Raw genomic sequence first — 26560 nt, forward strand, 5'->3', positions numbered from 1 at the left:
ATATTACTTACATCCGATGCATATGCATTAAGCCCTCGCGCGTTAATTTTGCTTCGAGATTTTGTTATTCGCATTGCGCGCACACTAAGCAACATACAAATTAATTATTCACAATGAAGCCCGTTATCCGCGAAGCTCGTGATGGGAACTACAGTCACCGACGCGAAAGATAATATGGAGTTTATATTATACTACCAGATATGTATCGCGTACGGAATAATCACAATCATAAGGCAAAGTATAGAATTATACATGACAAAATTGGACGTGCATAATATTGCATGAATTGTACGGAGTGTTTAATGAAAGAAAAAATATTTCAATTTAACGGACTGACGTATACTCAATTAGTGTCGACATGTTCTCACACGAGATAAACTTTTGCATAACCGAAAAAATTCAATTGTTCAGAGAAAGTACTTAAATATTTAAACGTACTTTAGAATACTTTCTGTGTAAAATTGTGCCGCTTTGCTCGGATTTTGTTAGTATTTTATTTGGAAGTTACAAACAATTGCCATTTAACAAAGCGAATGTAATTTCGAGTTAAGTCACAGTTCTCATATTTCTCGGTTGTACAATTTTTTTTTTAATGGATAGAAATTTTATACTAAAAACGTATGTTTTTCCATTTGATAGTTATAGACAATTACCATTTAACGAAGTGAATGCAATTTTCTAGTTGAGCAACATTTTTCATATTTCTCGGCTATAAAAAATTTGTTTTTAAATGAATAGATTTTGTACTAAAAATACGCGTATATTCTTCTTATATTGAAGTAGTTATTTATATATTAAAAATGTGGAAATTACGCATTTCGAATGTTTCTTCTATTAAGGAAACAACAAATTGGAAAATGAGATAGTACCACAGAAATCTTTTTTTTTCCATATTATTTTTACATATTTTGACCAACAATACATATAAAACTGTTATCGACTGTTACAAGTAAGAGGATATATTATAAATTACTTATTATTTTAACTTAACAACAGCATTCATATGTGCGTTACGATATCTTTTAAGAAAACTCTATCATCTTCATCTAAAAATAGATTTATTGGTAAAAGCTTCACATTTCAATCATGCTTTATAAATACAAGTAGTTTTCATGAATGGTTGACCTACATAATACAGAATAGTCTATCAAACGAGAAGAAGACGATTGAATAACTATTGTAGATTTGAAGATGCGAAAAAGTATTGCAAACATTTTCATACAATTTCAACTGCGACGTAGAAGCGATGAGAGACAATATATTAATCGTCCATTATTAAAAGTTTATTTTTAAAAAGAAAATCATTGAAAACTCCGTTTGAAAAAAAGGCTAAAAAATAATGAACACTAGGAAAAAGATTATTTATTGTGTACCTCTTTAAAAAATATGTAAATTACATGATTAAAATTTTTGCAGAATAATTTCAAATCTACAAAAGTTATATCCGGATGTTTCGTGTTATTATAGATCGGATATTTACACATGCGCAAAGGTAGAGAAGTCTCTTGACTTCACGATACACGTACACCGGAGCCTTTTAAGTAAAACACATTTTCCGTTTTAACCTCTTGAAGTATACATTTCGCGAAATTGCAACACAATCAAATATTTGAACATTGCAATCGAAGATAAATCTACCGAACTCGCGCACAATGTGCAATTGTAAAATATATATAAACAGACGATAAAAGTTATTTTGGAAACAAAATTTTATTTTTACAACGTAAAATAGCATTAGAAAAATTTTATTTTCGCAAGACGAAGGGACGGAAAATGCGCTTTAAGAATTGTCGTCACGTATTTATTCCAGTGGCGATGAAAATCACCGGCTGTTTCATTAAATAATAATCGAGAAGATTTCCTCGAGTCGCCGAAGCCTGACAGCGATACAAAAATATTTTGGACGGGCAACAAAAGCGAGAATTTATAATTGATACCGTTCGGGATAGGCGTATGAAAAAATAATCATCATTCACACGCGGGAAATGTCGCCTACCGCGAAACCGAGAAAAGCAAATACCGCACATGACGCTCCAGAACACGCGAGCTGACACGTCGGCGCAAATGACACCGCCGCGCCGCGGCGAGAACGCGCGCGTGTATACCATTATATTGCACATTTTCCCATTGTTCCCGCATATACCGCGTATCGCGTCGACTCGAGGAATCCCCGCGATATTATTACGTCTCGCGATCTTTCGGTCCGTTTACGCGACGTGGAAGGGATTTATCGACAGAAGAGCCTCGGTTTGACGGACATATCGTAAACGCTTGGAGGGCACGACGTCGTAATCGCAGGAATCAGAGCGCTCTGCACAGAATGAATCGATAGCGGTGCAGTCCACGTCCCTTCCGAGGCTGTTACGCCAGACTCCACGTCGACCCTGCAAATAATTCAGCACTGTTCTAGCAATTAAGTTCGTCGTAAACGGCGACGTATTGACGCGGAGGGCAGATATATAGATGGATTTTGAAGACTCTCTAAAATATTTATGCTCTCTCTCTCTCTCTCTCTCTCTCTCTCTCTCTCTCTCTCTCTCTCTCTTTAACGAATTTACTTGAGTAATCTAATTCCATAAAGATTCCAGATTACATTTTTATTTGATCATCAGAACCGGATTAGTAATAGAAAATGATATCCTTTGTGGTTCTCCGTTCATCATTAAGCTTGTAAAAATAAGTGGGCGAGAGCTTTGAATACGGAACAATGGCCTCGTTTCTAAGATTGAAATTAATATCGTTAACGAGAGAATTGTATTAGAGGGAAAGCGAGAGATAGAGATGGGAGGGAAAGAGGAGCGCGCTATATAAAAGAGAGTGAAACTATGGAGCAGCTCGCAAAACTTTCAGGCGCAATGCCTGCAACCGACTTAACATCTTTGTTAGCCCCGCGGCGGAAACAAGGCATCGTAAACTGATAGCCGGGGTGGATGTCTTACGTCTTGAGAACGGGCGATGCATAAAGAACGAGGGGATTCACGGGCGGCGGTTTGAGAAGTACGACGTCGACGCCCGATGAATGTAATTCGCTTTTTAACGCCTCCGCGGCACCCTCCACGGCTTTTCGGGACGCGTTGAACGCCACCAGTCCGAAGCCCGCCTTGCCGTCGTAGCTCGTCTCGGAGTCGCCCAGAAGAACGATGCGCCCTTGGGAACAGAACATTTTCAGTAAGCCGCTTAAAGAACGAATATGGTTTTGCTATCGATGAATAGTCCCCGCTATGTTGTCGGGTGCTCTACTCCGTGTACACTATTGTGTATTACTACGGCTTTCAAAGGAGCAATCGCTTCCTCGCTAAGCGAGCAAATTTCTCATTAACTCAGACTGATGGAGAAATCTTGACTCGACTATTCTTGTAGTAACAAACTTTAACTTTTATTTCAATTTCAATCAAATAATATGAGCTAAAAGTTATCAAAATTTAAAAACTGTAGGTTTTTCTAGATTTATTCTTTTTTTTCCTTAACAACAAATTTTTGTCGTAAATGTTTGAAATTTGATGAAACTAATTGCAAAGAAGAAAACAATGACGAATTTAATTTATAATAGTTTTTGCAGCAAAAAGTGCTGTATTCTGCTATTTTAAAATCACTTAAATGAATAAGTCGAAATTATAAATGAATTTTTGCACAAATATTTATTAAATATTTGTTATTAGTACATGTAAAAATTTTGATTTAATTGGTAATGCTACTTCCCAATCAAATTTGCAAATAAACACTGCAAAACACGATTTTATCAAAAGTAAATAAAAAATTAAATAACTCTTAAATCAATGAGTGAAGTGTGCTCCAATTTTACACAAATACTCAAACGTAATACTAAAACTTTATATAAAATTTTTATATTTTTGATAATGTTTTGAAATATAATCCTTAAAAAATTTCGTTGTTATAAATAATAATAAAATTTTTTTGTTGTTGAAAAATGTTATAAAGTTAGCGGAGAAATCTAAATTTTTTCTTGTAATAAAAGATTTTTAATTATTATATCGATTAAAAGATTTTAATATTTTGTTGGCATAAATTATAACAAATTTTTTTGCTCGCCCTAGAAGCAATTGTTTTCTTCGAAGCGAGACAGAAAGAATTATTAATCTTTTCTGTAGCGATAGATAATGATATTTTTTTCTAATTAAAAATTTGGACAAGTATGCGTACCTCTCTTGATACGCAAAAGAGGGATGAACACTCTAACTGTTCTTAGCGGAGCAACCAAATTATGGCGCAACATGGATTCCCACATCGAGCTGGTTTGTTTTTCTATGACACCTGGTAAAACCAAGCCGCCCGTGTGCACGACTGCCCAGAGACCTGTAATTAAATAAAATTTTACGCTCTAGCGTACTCAAAACGATCTTCCCGAGGGGAGGGAAGGGGAGAAGCGGAAACGAGGGGCAAATGGAAGTTTATTTCGAACCTCGCTCGCGTTGATGAGAATCGTTATATACAACGAGCGGAAGGCAATCGCGAGTAAATACCGCACAAGATGGCTGCAATTACGACTCTCCCCGGCATCTGATATTGGGCATCTGAAATTGCATTTCCAATCGGAAGTACGACTTATAAATGAAAGTGCACTTTCATCCGCCGTCGCGTTAAACTAAACAAATATATTCGGCGCTTCCGTCTCATTTTTCGCGATGCGAAAACATTCGCCTGACAGTTGTTCGCGGGTGTAACGGATAGCAAAAATCTGCGAATATGACGTTCGCGCTTATTTATTCTACGCGATGGAGGTATGTTATTTCCTCGTGTTTTCCCATTACGCAAACTTCCATTATGTGCGCGAGATATATCGCCACGACAGATCTATGCGAGTGCAAATACTCGTCTCTCGTAAAAATCTTGTTGGAATCATCGCGGAAGGAAGTTGAGAGTTGCATTAAAGTTTCGAATGATTTATTCCGAGTATTTTACTTTTCCGCCTTTTAAGCATTTTTTTCTTCCACGCAAAAATCATGGTATTTAATTCGTGTACTTTTCCCGCGAGTTCGTACCTGTGTATACACGTGATAGAGCTTCACCAACGTCGTATCCATCGTCGGCATCGATAAAGCCCCGGGGCACTTTATTGAACCTGACAAGCCGGCTGAATTATTATGAAAACGGGCACCGATTCTACATCCAGAACATTATTCGTTCAATACCGAATTTCATTAAATTAGTACGAGATGAATTACTCGGAGTTCTCCTGGGCTCCCTTTCTCACGGGAATAACTAATAATAGAGCTAACGAAGCCGCGTATAAAAGTGAAACTGAATACGTACAAACTTTCGACTTATCTATAGCTGAATAAATAATATTAGTGTTATTCGAAAACATGCAACCGATGCTCGTTACAGTCCGTATGAAAAAATTATTTCGTTTTTCTTGTCTACGCTTAGTTATCCACAATTAGCGCAGTTAATTAAATGGCGCAACGTACGCGTCGTGTCGACACTGAAGTATTTGCGAAATGGTAATTGCGAAAAGTTTTTAAATATTTTTTCACCTTAATTATGTGATTAATTAAATAAAAATTTAATATGGAAATCATATTGGATTTTCCACTGGTCACTTTTTCGCATTATAACTCTCGATAAATCAAATTTGAAAAGAAGCGACTGTTTTTTTTTTTTTTTTTTAACAAGTTGTTCGAAAAGTTTCTTAAGTGACATTGCTGGCGTGATTTTTCATGTGATTTTCAATTCGGTGACTAGTTCCCTTTTTTATAAGGAAATTTGGCATAAAAAATTCAAGTTGGATAGTTTGTGTTTGACAACGCTTCCAAATTATTGCGTTTGGCATTTCAAGATCCATCTTATTCCGAGTGATTGAGAAATAAGACGGATTTGGCAGGAAGTCATGAATTTTGGCTATTGCAACAGCTGTGGTGTGAGCCGGTGCATCGTCTTGAAATGCCGAGCACAATAACTTCTCAAACAAGCGACTTGATAGATCGACTCGAAACTTAACGTCAATCTTATTTTACGTCATCTCATGAAGGATGAAACTTATTTCACTCAAATTAAAAATCATATGACGAATCACTCTACTAATGTGTTTTAAGAAACTTTTCGAAAGTCGCATATATTTTTTTAACGGGCACGTACTTGGAGTGATAAAATAACGTGGACATTAATACAATTCGTGTACATTATGAAATCAAATAATACGATGTTTCCCATATAAACATGTATATCTTCTCACGTAATCTACAAAATACTAGAAAAGAAACCATAAAAACGAATAAGTTATTTCCCATTTCAATATTGCATTGTTCATGTGTACGCAGGCGAGACTTCATTCAATTGCGTAACTGAAATGGTTTAGATGAAAGTGCAAAAAATAGTAATTCGGCAATGAAAATTTAATACTGAAGCCGGCGGAGTGGCTTTAACGGGTCAACGTCTCTCAAGGAAGTAATTATAAATTAAATCAAGACACAAAGAGAGACGGGGAAAGCATAACTTTGTTAAACGCATTATTTACATACACGACGCACTTTCTACACAGGTTACACGTGAAGATATAAATTACGTAATCTACCGTGTGTTACGACACTGATTAATCCCTTTTTGATGCAAAGGAGCGATTAAAGCTTTTTTTTTGGATACTTATTATTGCAAAGACGTCGAAGAACTTTCGCCCATTCGGAAACTTCCTTTCTACTCTATCGCGCGTTTGTAAGTATAATGTCTCTTCGGTGCCGATAATCGTTTATTCCGAGAAATGAAGCGCGACTGAAAAGTTTGCGTACTAACTGGAAGATCTGAATGTTACACGACAGCGCTTCTCCTTTCTCTAATCATACGTAATAATGTCATAAAAACGAAAGTATGAAATCCATGCAAAAGATTGTTTCTGTCTCTTTCTTTTTCTCTCTCACTTTCTATATATATTAAATTTTTATTTTGATAATAGTTATTGAATCGAGAAAGTTAATTATTCTCATCAATACCTCAGTCTGGTTTACTAACGCCTATTAATTTTTTAGTTAAGCCTCCTTTCCAGTTAGTTCGAACTTTCTATTTAGTTTACAAACACTATTGCGGTCATCTCTCGGCTGGCACGATTCAACGGTTAACCGAAGGAAATCGAGCTAAATGAGTAAAACGTCTTGCCATCCTCGCCGGCCGGAAGTTTCGCCCTGACGGCGTCCAAACAAGCACGCAAACTGTCCTCCCTCGTCGGGTCCAGCTCCAATGGCACGATTTGACCGCGGGCACGTGCGGCTTCCGATTGCTGCGGATCACCATCACCCGCACCGCCGGGCTCGTCCTCTTTCTGCCGCTCCAGCTCGATCGCCTTCAAGATCTTGACCGACGGCGAGCTACCAGTTGGGTCCAGCAGACCCGCGAACACCTGTCGCAGGGGGAACATGACACCTTGTAGTACATAATGTTTTGAAAGACCACCGCCGCCGCAGCCCCACATTCTACGTGCTGCTCCGTTACACACCGTTATTGGCACCGCTCGATAACGCGCTTGATACGCTTTGACGTTGATAGGTCATGTTAAATGACACGTAGGCTCGATTGTAACTAATGGACTGGATCTTACGTAAGAAACAGCAAACTCAAAATTCTCCTTTTAGCTGCTATCTCTAATTCCAGAAAAAAAAAATTTTATGAGATTTAGTTAACATTTTACTCGACTAAATTCAAATCGTATTCTATTGTGTAAACGTAAATTTTTTAGCATTGACAAATTGAATACTGTAGCACGAAATAATGTTCGGCTTTGAAGTTGTTATATTTGAATTTTCATTTAACAATATTAATATCGACATTATTTATTAAAACTATTTTGCTCGTTATGAATATCTCTCCGAAAGATTTTGACTTTCAAATGTTTTAAATCCTTTTAATATATTGTCCCATGTCTGTTTGATTTTGTTTCAATTTGTTAATTGCTAAGGTCAATTAAATCACACGCCGGCTTTGAATATCGTTTAACGGTATTCATGTAAATCGGTGACGGTCCTTTGACGCGTGCAGCTCTTGATATACGAAAGGTAATAGGTAATCCGAAGCGCGAATTTCAGAACACGTGGAACAATCGGACCGCAATTGGAATCCGTATACGTAAATGACCTCCATATCAATTTTGCCTTTGTACCATGTGAAAATTTTGCCGTTTAGTTCAATTAAAGTACTTGGGAAGCGTGCAAATGACGTAAGCTGATTGACTGCGTATCGCTAATTAACGAAACCGAATGAGATTTCGACATTAAATGCCGATCTAAATGCTAAAAGGCGCGGTGCATTAAGCGACAAATTTCACTGCTGAGTTTTAGAAAAACGATTAACGTTAAAGTTATCAGATTTTTTCGAGCGTTTATTACACTCGAGGATCGCGAGAGGAATGAAATTATTGTTCCGCACTAGTTAACGATACGTTACACTTGTTTAAAATAACTAGAGTATTATAATAGATTGTTTTATTTGCTTTTGCATTTGAAAGTAAACAAAACAAAAATGTTCTACCTGCATCAAAAATTATTTTAATAAGAAGAATGATGAAAATGTATTAATAAATAATAGTAAAAAATTGAATTTTTTTATATGACTATTTTAAATATTTATATAAGTTTCATTACGATGTACAGATTAGTTGCTTTCTAAACAAACTATTTATAGAACAATTAAGCTTAAAATTGCAATAAAATTTTGCACAAATCATCTAGAATTCTTTATTAAAAAATTTAGATTTTTTTATGTTATTATTTCTGAAATTTTAGTGTTAAATGTAACAATAACAAAAAATAACAAATGATGTAAGTACATTATTACAAACGCGGCTTTCATATGAACAGAGTTTCTATAAAGTATAAATATTAATACATTTTTGAAAATAGGTGTAATGCATCTTTAAAGCGGATCTTCTGAAGAGATATTGCGCTGGAACAAAAGTTCATAGTGTGTTTTCAAATGAAATATAAAGATAATATTTATGATATTTGTACATGGATTTATTCAACCACACATGTGCCGCTACGAAGTTTTGCTCCAATTCAATAATAAATGCAATATTGTTATTCGATTACGTTCTTTCGCGAGGAAGCTCTCGCGAGAGGTGTGGGAGCGTGTATACTCCTCTCGGACAAAAATCATTACCGGATGAAAAGTCTAATACTCTGCCGAGTATCTATCTTTCATGTTGCAATTTTTGGTGCGGGGGCCGTGCGACTCTTGAGTGGTGACACGATATACTCAGCGGACACGTGAATACCTGTCGTGAAACTGTCGGCAGAACTGATTTAAGGGCTCGCCGATGTTCCGCTCCCTTGACACGAGGAAACTAATTTGGAGCCCGGGCTCCGACAATCTGAAATATGTTGCACGCTCGAAGGGATAATGGGGATTCTGACGTAAGGCCGCGGGATATCGCGTTTCAACGGTTGTCGTCGCGTTTCACCGCTCCGACTTTAGCCGTTTAGATTCGCGAAACCGCGGAAAGAGTGGACGTGTGCGGAAGGATCCGACGTCTATCCGTTTTAAGTCAGCGTACCCAAAACTGGCTGACAGCTGCTCGCGAAGCTATTCCCCGTCTCTCTCGCGCATAACGAAAGAAAAAAATAGAGACGACAAATATGAATGTATTATTCTTCGCGGAATACGCATAGTTTTTCCGCTATTATAAATTCCAGATTTATGCGGCTGTAGAGCTGACTGGAGGACACAGTTCGAATGATAGCTTTGACCCAATTCCTGTGATAATCACGGATCGCAAGAAACCGAGAAACGAGATGGCGCGGTAACGTAGGCGTTTGCCTGTGCGCATTTCCGATAATCTGTCGGCGTGCAAAAAGTCCCGCGCGGTTCCCACGCAGTAAAGTGGCGAGCCGTTACTTCAGCGCAGCCTGATGGTTCTCTCTCTCTCTCTCTCTCTCTCTCTTGCGGCTCTCAATTTTGAATATTCACCGGAGAGTCGCGGAGAGAATATCGCGGCGGCTGGCAGCGTGTAACGGGGGCGAGCGTACGATGAAGTTTATGCCGCAGCTAATTTATGGCGGTATCCCCCTCGCTGCCGTTATTACCTTGTAGCCGGCTTCGTAGAGTGCAAGGGCGATCTGCAGGCCCACGCATGTATCACAGCTGGTAACGAGTACATGACGTCTGTTACGGGACTCGTATTCGTCGGCGGCATTCCTGGACTGTCGCATCAGGTAGGCCAGCAGGGCTGCGACTATCGAGCACAGCGCCAATATCTGCAGGGCCAAAATGGCCCCGGTTTCGACATCCATTGTGACTGACTGGCGCGGCGAAGCTCTGCGAGAGAATCAAAAGAGAGTCGTTAATATTGTAGAGTGTAGAGAAACGAATCTATTTTTTATTGAGCCTTGTTGTGCGCCAACAAGACAAGTTGGAAAGTGAATAAGCGAGTTTCACTGTTGCGCCTTACGTATTTCCTTGATAAATGTAAAATTCGTGAAAATAATTGTACCTTTTTGTTTTAATAATTTATATACAGGGTGACTATAGTTTGTTCACCTCTTATATTTCAGAAATGGTTCAAAATTATGAAAAATCGTGAAATACGTGTACGATTATTTAAAAAACACCACTCTTTTAATTCCAATCCCCTTAAGAGAGTAGTCCCTTGGAATGATCAAACATGTATTTGGTGGTTTTTCATAATTTTCAGATATGTAGGAGATGGGAACAGACACCCTGTATTAATGTTATGTAAACGTTTTTACATATTCCATGAAAAACATTTTTCTATAAATTCAGAATTGATCCAACTTTAATGTAATTTAAATTTTCAGAATATATTTTATAATTTGAATAAACCGGATATATATGGTTGTGGCCAGGATTATGGTTACCCGGAGAATTAATGAATATTCTCTGTTAAATTTAACATTTTTTATTTAATTGTAAAAATAAAAGATAGCGAAGTGTCATAATTTTAAACAAGGTTACCACATATCTGGAAAACCGAGAAAAGTCATGAAAATTTAATTCTAATAGGGGAAATCTGAAAAAGGGAAAAAAGATATAAAAATGTCTGGAATTTCAGCTTTGTTCACAATTTCTTTAAATGCTCTTAATTTAAAGAGTATTCACAATTTTTTTTTATTGTTACATCTTTACAGTAAAATGCGCTTGCAAAACTCGCACACTTTACAAATCATTTTCTACGTGACATGTAAAAAAATTCTTAAACGATAAAGTGATCAGTATTTTTTAACGTAAGAAGATAAAAAAGTTGTCTTTATTTCATTGTAAAAATCATACCGTTTTTTATTTGACATTTTAATTTTATTAAAACATTATATATAATGATGTTACTGTTTAAATCATATTTCGAATTACGTGATATCATGAAGATAACTTGTTCGATCGACATGAAAGTTTATACATAAAAAAAAAAACTTGAGAGATGGTATTTTTAACGATGATTGTTTTTTTTGTTACAGTCAAAAAACAAGTAAAATTTATAGTGAAAAATCGTTTTGTTGACCCTTTGACTATTTTGTTTAAACGCAATATTTCCAAAAATAACTACGTCAAACACTAGGCTTATGTTTTCAGTTTTCTAAAGTTTGCGTTATTTTATTTTCTGATTCCTATGGCTACAGCAGTGGTCATCATAAACATCTTTTTTTAAAAACGTGATTCAAAAAAACTTGAGGAAAAATAGCGACTCCATTTTACATTATTTGTTTTTTTAATTTCAATGTCAAATAGAGAAAAGTATGATCTTTGCATTGATATAAACAGGATTTTTCTATCTCTTTCTATTTCTTAAAAAAAAAAAAAAATCTTAAAGTTGAGTCTCGTTTTGACTCTCGTCTAGCACACAAGGAGAAATCGAAAAATTCCAAAATTAATTTTCTATGGCAACTTTCTCTGAACTTTAGATATCAAAATTAAATTCAATGTAAAAATCAATATTTCCAGTTACTTTTCACTAACAGTGACAGTCTAAATTTCAAAATTGTCGCTTCTAAAATTACCCGTAGGAAATTCCGCAGGAGCTTAAACATAGAAACCCTCGAAACAACTCATGAAAAATTGAGTTTTTGTTTTAACAAGTAAAGGCTCTCTCTCGGATGGATAGAAGAGCCGACGAGAGAGGAGAGTCCGAGAAGTGCAGCCGGCGGAATTGGTTCCCTCGGTGAAAAGTGAACGGTGGGGCGAGGTCGCTTTTGCTAGGGGGGGAATGATTCGCCTTTCTAAATCGTATCTAGGCTCGGCCTAGACACGATACTATGTCGACTGTCGATCTTCCGCGATCGTCGCGGAATCGTATACTGCGGAGAAAGAAAAATTCGGAAACTTCCTTCACAGAAGCCGCATTGATAGGCACGCGTGGCCGGGACTCTGACGATCGCTGAAAATCGCGCGCGCGCGTGTTCGCTCGCCTCGCTCGGCTGACTTAATAGCGGCGGAACCGTGTACCGCTAATGTGCCGAATCGATTAAATCCGTCGGAGCCCGTATTTCACCGGTCGTACGGAGGGACATTTCTCCGAGCGACGGTGCGAAATGTTTCTTCGCGTACGCTTTCTCGCCGATCGGTGTCCGTAACGGCGGCACGTCGAGCATCGGCGGTGAACCGCTCGCGCACCTCTCGTGAATCGAAGGATTAATGCGGGCCGAATAATGTAACGTCGTCGGCGAGACGAACTTTATCGATCGTCTGGAGAGCAGGACGCCGCCTCTACATGGATGCGCACGTGTACGAATTTCTCTCGGAGAGCGAGATATTTCCTTTCTCTTTCTCCTCTCCTCCCGTCTCTCTCTTTCTCTCTCTCTCTCTTGCTCTCTCGGTATGTAAATGTCAGCTCGTACACGCGGAATGGTAGATGCATTCCTCGAAGTGCATTGTCCGATGCATATCAGACATAAATATATGTATACGCTAAAAGAGATACGCCAAGACGTGAAACCGATGTTTGCCTCGCATATTGCACAGCAGCATTCTCGCAAGGAGCTTTCTCGCGAGCGTTTCCACATTTCTGGTATTTCCAAAGTCCCCTCCGGCGAAATGAAAAGAAACGTTGTTATTTATGTTTCATTTGTCCGCGTTGTAAAGTTGTTTGACTGAAGGTAACGCGGGAGGAGATGGCGAGGAAGATATTTTATGACGTCCTTTACTCGCGGGGCAATATCTTCGTTGATAACGAGTGCTTTGTATTAACGTATGCGTTGTTTGCATTGGGGGAACGTGTCCTTTGCGATGTCCACCGGTTTAGATAACTTAAAGTTATCTGAATAAAGATAAGATAAATTACATGTAAATGTATCTTGGATAACATGATTTAATTTTCATTTGTATAAATCAAAGATAAAATTATGTGTACAATTAAAAAAATATATAGTTTTATCTAAATAAACTTTTAGATAATGTCTACATAAAAAAAATATTAGACTCATATCTTTTTGTCTGCTCATCTCGAGGTTTGAGGGTTGAAACATTTCCTCGAAAATAATGAACGGACTATTTAATTTTTAGCGAATACCTTTGAAACTATGAGGTATGTGAAAAAAATGTTTCATGCAAATGTTTTATACTTTTTTTCACTCTGCATACTTTTTCACTTTTTTGAAAAAATCAAATTTGTTTAAAATCCAATATTTTCGAGGGGATTTTTCCGTAACCTCAAGAGAAGCAAATAAAAGAAATACGAGTCTAATATTTTTAAATGTTTTATAACATATTCAAAGCTCATCAAAATCGGTGAGAGACAGCTTCGATCATTTCCTTGTAAAATAAAAATAAAGATAAAATGCGTTATAATGATCTAGATAAAAATATGATAAATCTGTTTCTCTGGATGATTATCTAAATAATTTTATATAGATAACGGCAAACCCTGTCGATGTCTGCTCTGACTTCCGGAAATAAGCGATTACGTGTACGCCAGGTGTCTATGTTGTCATTCTCAAATGTCATCCCCACAAACAAGATGACGGGGAGAGCGAGGGGGGAATTCGATGCGCAAATAGAAAGCGCCGTAACTTTAAATTGCAAGAACACCGGAGCCTGGCATCTCGGAGGGATCGCGCGTAAAAACCGGTCTTCTTGCGATACTTTCTTCCGTTCTCGCGCGCGCGCGCGCGAGTCAACCAACGCGGCGTGCAATTTTCTGTATCACGTCACGCGTCAAGAGCTCGCTACGCGATTCGTAACTCCGTGAAAAATAGTCGGAAGTGACAGCACTCGCGCCGCGCTGCGCGCCGCATCGCGCGTGAATCGGTGCCGCTCCACTGTCTCCCGATAACGGATCTCGATCGCCGGGCGAGATTTTCACCGGTCATAACGAATCACCTGGCGAAGGACTGGCGGCGGTGATGAATTAGCGCCCTGTCACGCGGTGGCGACAAACGGAGAGCGGCAACGTGTTAAAATTAATACGTTTTAGCGCGGACACGCGGAATCTGCGTGACATTTACGATCGCACGAACACGCGTGCCACTATCGCGCGGCTTCGTGCACGTTTAATGAACGTGTACCTCGGCGTGTACACAGTGCGTTTCTCTCGTCCTCCCGGGCCTGGGATTATCGCGATTAACTTTCCCCGTGTATTCATACGGCAGATAAGCGCCGATAAAGAGCGTCTCGCGACGATAAATCGGATTTATTATCGCTTATTGAAAATCTGGCGTACGATTTAACTATCTCACTCTCGCTGCTTTGCTACGTAATCCTCGTACTTTTCGCTTTTTAAGACTAACGCGCGCCAAACGCTTCATTCGTTGATGGATTATAAACAGCGTGAATATGAATGTACTTTGCCATTTATTTAAAAACCTGACGTCTTCTTGTTTCTTTATTTCACTTTTGAGAAAAAGTGAATACAGTTCTTTCGCGTGAATACACATTTGCGGATTGGTACCAAGGCTAAACTAGAAAAGATTATTATATAAATAAGTGTAAAGTGCAGCAGCCTTGTATCCATTCGCGTGAGACATTCTCGCATAATTATTTTGTTAATAGCCTCTCGTCTTAGAACTGGATATATGTATGGCGTGTCTGAATATAGGTATGACATTTGTCTCTCTATTCCCTAAACGGAAATTACGTTGATTATTCTAATTGCAAACTACGGGTAGTAATTCAATAACGAGCTGTTATGCCATCGCAATGGTCACCAAATTAAACTTTGTGTTAAGGAGAGCACGCATATTTCTCGAGCGTGCATAAGATGTACATCTAAAATTATTAACGAGAGATTCCATTTTGGTTGTATTAATATTTGAATATATTCGCGTGGCACAAAATTGCACAGATAATCGTATTCGTAAGTTAAATTTAAAAGCACAATGATATTTCTTCTAGAATAAATTTCAAGACAATCAGTTTTTCACTGTATTAGAAGAACTTATTTTTTAAATTCAATTCAAATATCAAGAAATAGCTAATTTTTCGGGTATCTCAATTACAATATTTTTTTCGTAAATGAAAATTAGAAGAGCGAGCAAGAGAGAGAGAGAGAGAGAGAGAGAGACAAAGAGAGAGAGAGTCGTTGTTCTGGTGGAAGAAGGCTTAGCGACTAAATATTTAAATCGAAGAAAAATGTAATGAGACTTTCGCGTTACTTATTTAGCTTTCATAGAATTTGGATTCAGGCCGGGCTACAGCATATGCATAAAAGAAAATAATTATACCCATGTTTAATTTTATATACAAAACGATCGACAATCGTTTGAATTTAACAATGAAATACCTTTTCGCGAAACCTGGCCCTCCTTTCCCTCTCCTTCATCGAGAATGCAGACGAGGAAATAACATTTGTAGATCGACAACAAGACGATGTTGTCTTATTGTTATCTTATTGCTATCCGTCTCAAAATTGGATTTGTAACCAGACACGGAAGGAGGAGGGTATTGACTTGCGTCGCGCGGATAGAAGCAACTGCATATTGCGACGCCATGCTAATAAGCGGCTATGTCATCTCAATTAATCGCCCAGCGCCTTGCCCGTCGTGGAGACGTCGTATGCCGGTTGGAATGTTGGAAGTTACAACGGGAATGCAGGAGGTCGGACGGGAAGGAGGACGCGGGGCTTCCCACGGGGACAGTATGCGCAACTATCCGCAGTTGGGAAACGGTCCGGGTCTCTTCCTACATATCCCTTCTATGTACGCGTGTGTTACACGCAACACGATAGAAAACGGCCGAGAAGACGCGCCGCACACGTTTATATCGTACAGCTGCTGCGGGGCACGTTCACCCGATAAAAATGCAGCTCCAGCGCGAGCATTCATCTGGCGGACTATTACGCCGGAGATAATCACCGCATTCCTTCGGCGATGCCGGCTTTCTTCTCGCATACAGAGACGAACGTGCGCGCGCGACGCGGTGCGAGCTCTTGGCGGATTTCGTTGGGGCAAATTAAAACTTCTCGGGAGCGCGCGCCGCGCGTTCGGCGCTTCGCAGCGACTCTAAACATGCAATTAACGCACGTTAATTATGTAACCCTTCGAACGCCGGCATTTCCTTCCGAAGATTTGTTCGAGTTAAATTAATCAGCGGATCGATCGAAACGATAAGCGTAAATTGGAAAAAGAAGCATGTCTGTAAACTCACGTTGGACGATCTATAAGATTCTAGTCAGATTTTAGAATAAAATTTTTAATTTTAAATGCCGCACATTTTGATATGTATTTATTAATGTAAATATTTATACTGTTTTTTATGCTACAATTGACCAAATATCGCAAAACAAATTTACCGAAAATTTGTTTAAAAATGAAAACTCTTGTCAGTGATGCATTTTCATCAAAAGTATATGCTTTTGATTTGTAGCATAAAATAAATTCCCAATATTCTGTGCTCGGACAATCAGTTTTTGTGACTGTATATAAGATTGTTTTGTATATTTAATAGAATAATATAATAAAACAATTTCATCACTTTTACACAATTTTTAGACTTAATAAAAAAATGAAAATAATACACCTTTCGATCCGATTTTATTAACAACAGACCAGTGAATTTTTCTAGTTTGAACATGAGCTTTTTGGTGGATCATTACTGACAAGAGTTTTTATTTCCAATCGAATTTTATTTTTCCTAAAATTCTCTAAAATCTCTGAAATATTATATTTCATGAATTTGCAGCTTAAAATAAACTTCCAATATCCTGTATCTGGACCATTAGTTTAGGGACTGTATGTATGTTTTCAGATTCTTTTGACAGTGTATAAAAATTAAAAATTCTGTTACAAGCTTTGTGAATTTTTATATCAATTTGATCATTTAAAATAAGTGACAATTAATTGCGCGGTAAACGAATTCTAAATTAATTTGTTTTAAACATGAACGAAATGTCAAACAGCATCAAATCTGCATTTACAGATTTTTTTTTCCAGACAGCAAGCGGATAACTCTCGACGCCGTTTATTCGTTCGTTCATTCGTTGCTTCAATTTCACGATTTAAGAAATTCATTCCAAGACGCTCGGTACCAAGTACCGGGAAATCAAAGCCATGTTACGTTCGATCACGTTCTGTACTGTTGCATCAGTGATTACCGTTCGGTAATTAATGCGACTTGATACCTAATTACTCTCGATCGCATCGTCAATCATCGACTCGCTCGGCTGTGCATCTCCGCGCCGCGCGGTGCAGTTAACGATCGGTGGGAGGAGGTAAATCGCAATTTTGCCCGTGGGTAACGAAGCATTTTAGGAAGCGCGATCTTCAGCCGAGCTCTCTGTGACTAATGCATGCCAAATAATTATCTACGCCGCGTCGGCGTGTCCGTCCCGCCGCGAAGTTAACAGACTTTTCCCTTGGATTCCGCGTGTGTTGAGATAACGGCGAGAAAATACACCGTGAAACGTGTCTACATTACCGATTCCGTTTTGAAAAAGCAACAAAATGAAATGTTAAAATTAAAAAAACAGTCGACTGTTTTCCTTCGCCGTGCGGCCTGTATTAAAAAAAAAAAAAAGTTTCTTCTCCGCGAATATGTTTGAGAGCCTGTTTACAAATAAAACAAAAAATAAGGAAATTTATCTTTCGGATAAAAAAGAGAAAATAATTACCGGAAAACCAGAGTCTTCAGTCAACTTCAAATAAACACAGCTATAAGTTGACAAAAAATAGTATATATACAGAAATACAATATATATTAAAAATTAAAAAGGATAAAAATGCTGATTATTTCTTTTTTTTTCGATATTTTTCGGAGGGAAAATGTTACCTCTAAATTGACAAAAAAAAAAAGGATTGCGGCTACAACGTTTTTGTGGTTTCCCGATAAATTGGACGAATAACAAAGTTCGATTCATATTGCATATTGAGCTATAATTCCTACTACATAAAAAGCTGAGTAAATACATTTGACGAGTTAGTCAGATCGAGAGTCTATTATTTGGAGTTTTGTATTATTTGCGACAATATGTCATTACTGGACTATACCGTTAATGTACGCTGACATCGAGCACGCGAAAAAAAAACGAGACCGAAGCTTAACGGGACACGCGCGACCGACCGTAATGCCGCGAACGCTCTGTAACATCCGATCGGATATAAATGTTTTTTTGTTCACTTTTGGCCCTTTGCTCTACGTGGAAAATTAATGTGTGTGATTCAAATTTCATCTTGCACCTTGAATTAAATTATCAGCTCAAACTCGTGAGAGAATTAACCGCGGTCTCATTCATGAAAATTCGCGAACCGTTTGCATACGAATATCGACGTGGTTTTCCGCGAGGAAGACGCTTCGGTTAACGCGTTCCAGGTGCTTGACCGCTCTTCTCCTTTCTCCGTAATCGTCAGAATGATTTCCTCAAGGCTTCTGTTTACAGGTGCGCGGGCGTGCAGCGTGGTAACCCGTGGTTTACGCGCTCGCATGTACGCGCGCGCGCGTGTATGTGTGTGTGTGTGTGTGTATGCGTTATGTATGACTGTGTGCGTATATCATTCTCGGATAACGAAGCAACGGTACTTGCAGTTGACCGCGGGCGACCAACACGACTGTGTGTAAAAGGCAAATAGTGTTGGCCCATGTGTGCGCGGTCCAATATTTGCATGACAATTTGGACGTCACGCGCGACGCTCATCTTACACACCTACTTCTGATGAAGGAGGCGAGTTACGGGCGTGACGATGTGGGTACTAATCCCAGAGCGCTTTTCTCAATCTTTGATGTTTGTCAAAATTAATTGTCGGCGAGAGAAAGCAACTAGGATTTTATTAAAAAATTTACAAGCTCGTCGTAGCGCGAACTGGTACACGGATAGGACAATTTTGCTGAAACAGCTCTGAAAATAATTATGTTGAATCATTAAAATATTTACACTGGACGTTCAAGCTGGTTGCTAGAATGTCAAAACTCTTTGCAATTTTTTTTTAACATTTTCGTCTTGCGCCGAGGATTTTATTTCTCTCCGGAGACTTTCGTCGATGGCCACATTAACGGATACGATATAATTCTGTTCTAATGCATTTGGAAAGTGCGCGTGTATCCGATTTTACCGGATTTTTTCGTTTGTAACGTTGCGTAGCTGCTAGCTATCTCGCAGCATGTAACGCGATAACGTGGAATTAAATAATTTAAATAAAAATAAGCTAGCAAGTAGAGAGAGAGAGAGAGAGAGAGAGAGAGAGAGAGAACAATTCAATGTACTTACGATGCTAATTAAAAAACTGACACACATATCATCGGCGCAAAATATTTTAGTTATAGGTCGCCTCATCGCTTCAGTTGCGTGCCAGACGAATTTTATTACAATATTCGAAACAGGAAAGAAAGCGCGTAAAAGGCAATTCGTTATCCGAACTGCTAATTAAGGGTATTTATAATTGCGAGCAGTTAATATTTCCATTAAGAAGTCTATCTGACGCAAACTTTTACGTTGTGAGTACCGCCGCTATATTGTTCTCTTCCGACAAATTATAATCGTAATAAAGCAAAGCACGCGTTATAATATTAGCGGGCAATACGTACGGAAGTATATTATGATTGCGTATAAGCTGCCCGAAGTTATCCGAGCTGCGTGAAGCTACCTGAACCGCACGAATGCTACCTGAGCTGCGAAGCTACCCGGAGCGATTTACTTGTGAAAGTATCGGCGCGTTCGTTTTGCTACATTCTTATTACACTCTGCCGCATTCATGACTTCCTGCAACGCAAACGGCAATCCGCATAATGGCGCACCATCGCATCAGGTCTCGTATACCTCATTTTACATCCCCAAGAAATTATAGCGCGCCAGCGATCTAACGTATAATATTGGAATCCATGTGACTGACGTATCCGATGATGGCCGTCGCAATTGTGATACAGGTAATGAGACCCATACTTTCTAAGGTGGAATGCCGCGAACGACGTCGGAGATAAACAAAATTCAATTTGATTCGTAATTTCTATTAATTTGATGTCGATGAGAGTATGATGTTGAATATTTGACAAAGTTTTTGAAAATGTTAACAATTTATATTTAAATTTAATTAAAAATGGAACAATTAAATGTCAATAATTACATTGATTTAAGAATGTGATGAATCTTATAAATATATATAATACTTGTCTACAGAGCTTTGAAAAATAATTCTCCTATTTTAATTTTTGCGCGCGAGATACAACGAATCTCGGATGATATTTGAATTTTGTCTTAGAATTTAAGACACAGATAAAATCCGCACGAGCGGGAAGGGAAGACTGTGCGTGCGACTACGGCTCAAAGTGCCGACGCACAAATTTCCACGAGGGTAATTTAAGCGAGTCGGGTGGGCGGAAAGCAGGCGTGCGTGGAGCTCTAATTGCATTCGTTAGCGGCCGACTAGCGATCGCATAAATAAACTTCTCGAGTGCGGTTCTATCGGGATTATGCGGTGACGGACTTGGTTTTACGGTTTTCCTTATTGGAATCGTATACAATCTCTCTCTCTCTCTCTCTCTCTGTCTCTCTCTTGTCGCACTTTTTTCCCGTGCATCGGCCAAATATGATCGCGCGACGTGGCACGCGTAACGTGAAACGCTTAGAAAGTTTAAGCTAAGCACTTTTCCTGCCGCGCGGGAGCTGAAAGGCTGGGAACGTTGCGCTCGTCCAGGAATGCGTATCGACAACGAGGAGGCCCCTGCTGAGAACGACCATGTGCCGTTGCTCGCGCGGTCGCCGACATCGCGCGACTCGCTGGACTCGATCTATTCCGCGCGCTTACTTTCGCGACCGTTGACGAGGAAGCGCATCCATCCGGAATAATATCGGCGCACTTGCAGCAGGCCCCGAGGAAATCGCCTTCCTCCTCCAATCGGCGGAAGAAGCTGCGGCTGCTTGAAATTAGACGATAACTCGCCGGATCGTAAAAAAGAGGAAAGAAGAGAACCATTTGTTGGGAATGGGGACTGATGAAGTTGATCGGGCCTTATGAAGAAAAATGAAATTTTGAATCGTGAATCCCATTTGACGATGCTCCTTGTCGTCTTCGCTCAGCGAAAATGCTGGAAATTTAAATGAAAAGCGACACCGTCGTCGAAAATTTGAATGGAAAACGACGTTGTCGACGAAAATCCAAGTGAAAAGCGGCGCTGTCCTTTCGAAATTAGTTCGTCTACCGCGAAGGTTTCAATTACGGGGGATGATGTTGAACGCGGGGACGTTATGCGGGACTAATGTGGCGCGATAAATCACTTAATTGAAATCACAATACTGGCGGTTAATTTATGGTACGGGGGAACCCGGGGAACTAAGTGCGCGCTCTCTCTCTAATGGCTGACTTTCTTAAGTTACATCGGTTTACCGGCGGGATATTTGGTCGACATGGCAATTATTTCTCTCGACCTGATTTCGAAGTTTGCAGCCGGGGTGGCAAGATAGCTATCAATTTCGCTTGTAATAAAATGTAATTTCCGCGCGGCGCGGAGCGCTCCGCATCCACGTCCTCCATCGTCGGCGTTACACGATTCTGTTTTTGTTTTCACTGTTACATGAATACGCTAGTTAATTACACATAATCCTGAAAGTTGAGCCATGCATCGATGCGCAGCACCTGTAACGTTGCGACCTGCCTATGCGGCGCTGTAAATAGGGCGTGGCGAAGGTGGAATCTGTCTAAACAAAAATGCTAAAGGCGCCGCTTTGCGCTCCGTACAACTTCTAACTATCCTTGCCACAAAAGCAAGATGTGTTCTAACACACTTCAGCACGTTGCGAAGCAGATTAGTAGAAATAATAGAAATAATGAGCGAATTAGATTGAAACAATGAATAATTTTAATGAATCGAAACGATCTGGTCCGTCCCAAGAAAAATAATGGACACCTAACGTTTCCTGCAAAAATCAAGCAAGTCCACTTAAAAAATAAATAAATAAATAAAACAAAACATCTGGGTTATTGTGCCGAATCGTTCTCTGTCACGTCGCGAAAAAATTCCGTTCCGGTCAGGTTCAAACAGAAAACAGGAAATATGAATATAAATAGGAAGTGAATATATAAATTTTTTTTCGCAAGAATCAGACAAGTTTAAAAGTTCTTCAATTTTTTTAAACGGGTTCTAAAAATATTAATTAAAACCTACAATTTTGTTCCCATACCTATTACATGTTCAGGAAAAAATTATTATATTTATTCAACGAACGTTTTGAAGATAAATTTTTTTTTTTGGTTTATTAAAAATTTAACTTTTCAAACTTGTTCGGTTTTTGCTAAATTTTTAGGAAACGGAAGAAAACCAGATGGCAATTGACATTCGCCGACGTCAAATACGTCTTTCGGTATAGGGATATGAAAATCCGATTTAATTTCTCTCAGGACGCGATTAAGATATCTTGAATGAAAAGCGCTGTCCAACTCGCGTAAATGCCACTCCCACGATCTCTTGAGGCGAGGAGAGAAACCGATCTCGTCTCGTTTCGCAGCATTTAGAAATCTCGTCGTTATCGGCCACTTATCTCCAAGACGAGGTGTCCGGGAGATCGGGAGAGATTATAGGCCGTCCACAATGACGACGATGCCGGCGGCGCGTCGCACGCAGTGGCGGACAGCGAAGATGATCAGAGAGAGCAGTTTAATTACACGGCCGCGGCGTTAACGATTCGTAATAGTGGCGCGAGTGAAAATTAAATCGCCAGTTAAGTAGAGCACGGAGCGAATTCGAATGCTCGGCAAAATTGCACGGGGCAACCCCGGAATTAGGCGAAACGTTGCGCCGCGAGATCCGTCCGTCCCCGCGATCCCTTTCGGCTTAATTAAGACTTGATTACGGCGCGGCGCGAGGACCTTCTAAGCGACGATTAGAATTTATTGTCCGGTGATCTCACGCCGATTGTTTCTGCGAGCGCCGCGCGCGGCCTTCGTTCCCTCGCAAATGTGACGCACGACGCAGAAGCATTATTCATGACGCGGATAATCGATCGAAGATCCCGGAAATGGTCTCGTTCACGATGACACGGTCGGCCAGTGACGATAATCGAAGGTTCTAAAGCGGAAACGGCGAGAGCCTCGCCCTGCCCGAAGAATCGAGACAAAGGAATCGCTCATGCAAATGGCGATCCATCTCTGACATTTCGTTCGTAAGGTTTTCATCTCGAGAACCGAGAAACTCGCGAGGTGCGTTTTGCAAACGATACGAACTCGCGGTGAATTTCTAAATGTAGCAAGACCAAGCGGAATCCCCATCGATTTCGGGTCTGTCAGAAATCAGTTTGAAGGGTGAACTCGAAACAGTCGATAATCGGTCATTACGATGATTCCAAAATAAACTTTCACGTCTTTCCCTGGATTATAATTTGATTTCTTCGGATCGATCGTTGAGGCTTGATAATTGTCTAAACGCTATATCGAGCAACGAATCGCTAAATATAACTGAACAGAGGAGTTTTTGTTAATTCTAGATCTATCAGACGACATTTTGAAAACTTGAAAGCCCATCAGGGCAGTAATACTAAAATGAGCTTCCGCTTGTTACTAACAATAAGTCTTCATTTCTGTTAAAGATGGAAACTTTCTTCTAAATAATTATTTAAATTGTCGCATTAATTCAAATTGTTTATCGGATGTTGATCGTCGTTTTAAAGACATTTCTCTGTGATTACTTGTTGGCACAAAAATCACGAAATTAGAGCATTCGTAATCCATTTAACGGCTATTTTCTACGATGACGAGGAACTGGCATCGTCATGCAGAAACGAGTGATCTCGATTCTAAACTTAACATGAAGAATAGTTTACATGGTTGCAGTTTGAACAATTATGACAATGCGTAAATAGACTTTTTTTATTTATCGATACCCTTACTAGATTCAGAGATGGTTAATATTTTTTTAAATTACATTAAAGTTAATGAAATTAATTTAATTACATGTATCATAAATTAATTCAGCTAAAATTGCATTAAGATTAAATCAAATCAAATTAAAAGTTAACTTCGGAAAGCATTATTTATATTAAAACGTTTCTTAAATTACTTTATATAGCAAAACAATTGCAATATGGATCGTCAAATAAATTTTTATTTGTAAATAAAAAATATTTGTATGATACAAGAAATATTATTTCTTATGTATTTATTAAATTTTTTTTAATACTTTTTTCTTTTGTATAAGTAAATTTTTAACTTAGGAAAGAAAGTTAATAAGTTAAAGTTGATGTATTTTAAAAATAACTAAAAACATTAAGAAACAAATGAAATTAAAAATTGATTTATTTAAAATTAATTAGGTTAGATTAAGTTGAAAGTTGTTAACTGTTTAACTTAATTATTTAGCTTGTCATTTTTTAACTAGTCACTGTCCAATCCTGATGACACTATTAGCAAATCAACAAGAATATTGCAATATAACACATTAAATGATGAGATATTTATTTTATTATTCCCTAAATATCAGTAAATGTCACAAATCGTTTTTACCAGCGTACACTTCTGTCCTTTATTTCATATAATAACATTGTCAAACTGAAATATCGTTTAAAATATGTCTTCTCAGAATCTGTCAGAGTACACACATTGTTACACGAGCAGCGTAATGTAAAAAGTTTCCCTATAATCCCATTGACATGTTTACCAATATATATTTTCAATACGTTTTAACGCAGCGTAACTGAGCGCTCTTCCGCAAAAAAATGTCTGAACCGTAAATTTCAGTTGGAGAACCGACGCCTGGACGTGTGAAATATTGAACAGCGCGGTCCCATTCAACAGTTAAGGATGGATCTCTGGCAGAAGTGACCGTCGATTTCGCAGGTAGACGGACAGGTAGAAATGTGCGCATAACTCACCAGAATTTTATGTATACGGCTCGCCTCGGCGGGGCCTTCGGGCAGGATGCGACTCCGATAGTCCACGATAGGTCGAAACGATCCGTGTCCGTTTTCGTGGCGAAATTCCGTGTTACTGAAAGCGGGGCCGGGACGGGAGCTGCGAAACGTCGGCTTTACGGCCGGTCGAAAGTACCGGCGAGCGGGCAAGCCGCACCACGGTTTCTACAACACAACTGGCTTTCGAGAATTCCCGCTTGGAATGCCTACGAGGAGGAACGGTATATGCGATACTCGGCCGTGCCTACCTCGACGGAATGGAAAAGGCACGGCGAGGAGGCATCTTCGTGCCTCCACCGCCGCGCCTACGGTCACGTGCGCGCCTCTCATGCATCGCGCCGTAATAATTGAGATGCATCGATTGTCGTGGGGACATACTCGAAATTGAACGGTTATTACGCAGGAATTCCTCGGGCCGGCCCCCTCCCCCTCTGCTAAAGGGAATCGGAGAACGTTGGAAATAGAGTCAAAATTTATGCGACTTATATAATTCAAGCAATTGGGCGCGCCTCATTAAACAGCAAGTGTGTGAAGATTATCGTATTTTATCTGTGCTTATTCGACATGATAGAATTTCCGTCGTGTAGCGATCCAATTTACAGTTGGACGCTTTAAATAAACATGCGCTGCGTCATGCGAGAACAAGGATAAAAACGCGAATAAAAGTATAAAATTGAAAAAATTGGAGGGCGTCCTGCAAAAGAATCAAACGAGTTTGAAAAATTCAATTTTTCAGCCGGCAAAGAAACTGCTCGTCGTCAAAGCATTCATTGTACAAGTATGGTAATTTTTTCCCGAACGTATAATAAGAACAAACTCGTTGGTTTTGATTAATATTTCGAGGGCCCATTTAAAAGAAAAATCGAAAAACTTCTGGACTTGTTTGGTTCTCATAGAATTTTTTCTACCTATTTATATTTCTCGTTTTCCGGTTGGTTCTTATCGGAATAAAATTCACGATATGACGCTATTGATAGAGATTTTGCGTTATAAACCAGGTTTAAAAAAAAAAAAATAAATAAATTTTTTACAGGAAAAACCTTTGATTATTTATTTAACACAATTTTTTAAATATTAAAAAAACATGAGCCAGCTGAATATTAACGCAGCATTTTATACAGACGTGCAACGAATTAAAAACTTTGCAGCGTAAAATAACGAAATCGTTGAGTTTGCAGTATCGCCTCGGGCATTAGTGATTTTGTAACTTTGCATCGAGCAGTTATGTAAATGTAAAGTAAGCGAATGAAGAGTGGAGTCGCAGGTGTGGAATGCGAATATGTTCTTCCATACGGCACGTTTTTAGACGGATTCCTCGATCGTTAGTCAGTGCGTACAACTTAGCCACTA

The 26560-nt window shown here is 39.0% G+C and overlaps 1 protein-coding gene across 2 annotated transcripts; it reads right to left on the reverse strand.

The window, feature by feature from the left end:
- Nucleotides 1-877: 877 nt before the first annotated feature.
- On the reverse strand, nucleotides 878-25486 carry LOC105194915 (D-beta-hydroxybutyrate dehydrogenase, mitochondrial). Of its 2 annotated transcripts, none has more exons than XM_011160050.3 (6): nucleotides 25172-25486; nucleotides 10026-10257; nucleotides 7108-7348; nucleotides 4162-4314; nucleotides 2940-3147; nucleotides 878-2384 (listed from the first exon to the last, which is right to left on the reverse strand). In XM_011160050.3, the coding sequence occupies exons 2-6, from the start codon at nucleotides 10230-10232 to the stop codon at nucleotides 2228-2230; spliced, it is 966 nt and encodes a 321-aa protein (XP_011158352.1). In that variant the 5' UTR covers nucleotides 10233-10257; nucleotides 25172-25486; the 3' UTR covers nucleotides 878-2227. The 2 variants fall into 2 exon arrangements, with proteins under 2 accessions (XP_011158352.1, XP_039303803.1); XM_039447869.1 differs by lacking the exon at nucleotides 25172-25486 and adding an exon at nucleotides 13813-14217.
- Between the last annotated feature and the right edge of the window lie 1074 nt (nucleotides 25487-26560).

Source organism: Solenopsis invicta, chromosome 4 (genome assembly GCF_016802725.1).
Source record: "Solenopsis invicta isolate M01_SB chromosome 4, UNIL_Sinv_3.0, whole genome shotgun sequence".
In the NCBI taxonomy this organism is placed as follows: Eukaryota; Metazoa; Arthropoda; class Insecta; order Hymenoptera; family Formicidae; genus Solenopsis; species Solenopsis invicta.

What these genes read in the sequence shown, in the direction of transcription:
- LOC105194915 (XM_011160050.3), bottom strand. Translation starts at nt 10,232, where the DNA reads ATGGATGTCGAAACCGGGGCCATTTTGGCCCTGCAGATATTGGCGCTG. An exon ending in ACTTCCGGCCGGCGAGGATG is followed by an intron (nt 4,315 to 7,107) that starts GCAAGACGTTTT and finishes ATTTAATTACAG; the next exon opens with GTCTCTGGGCAGTCGTGCAC. An exon ending in GCATCGCCCGTTCTCAAGAC is followed by an intron (nt 2,385 to 2,939) that starts GTAAGACATCCA and finishes AATTATTTGCAG; the next exon opens with GGTCGACGTGGAGTCTGGCG.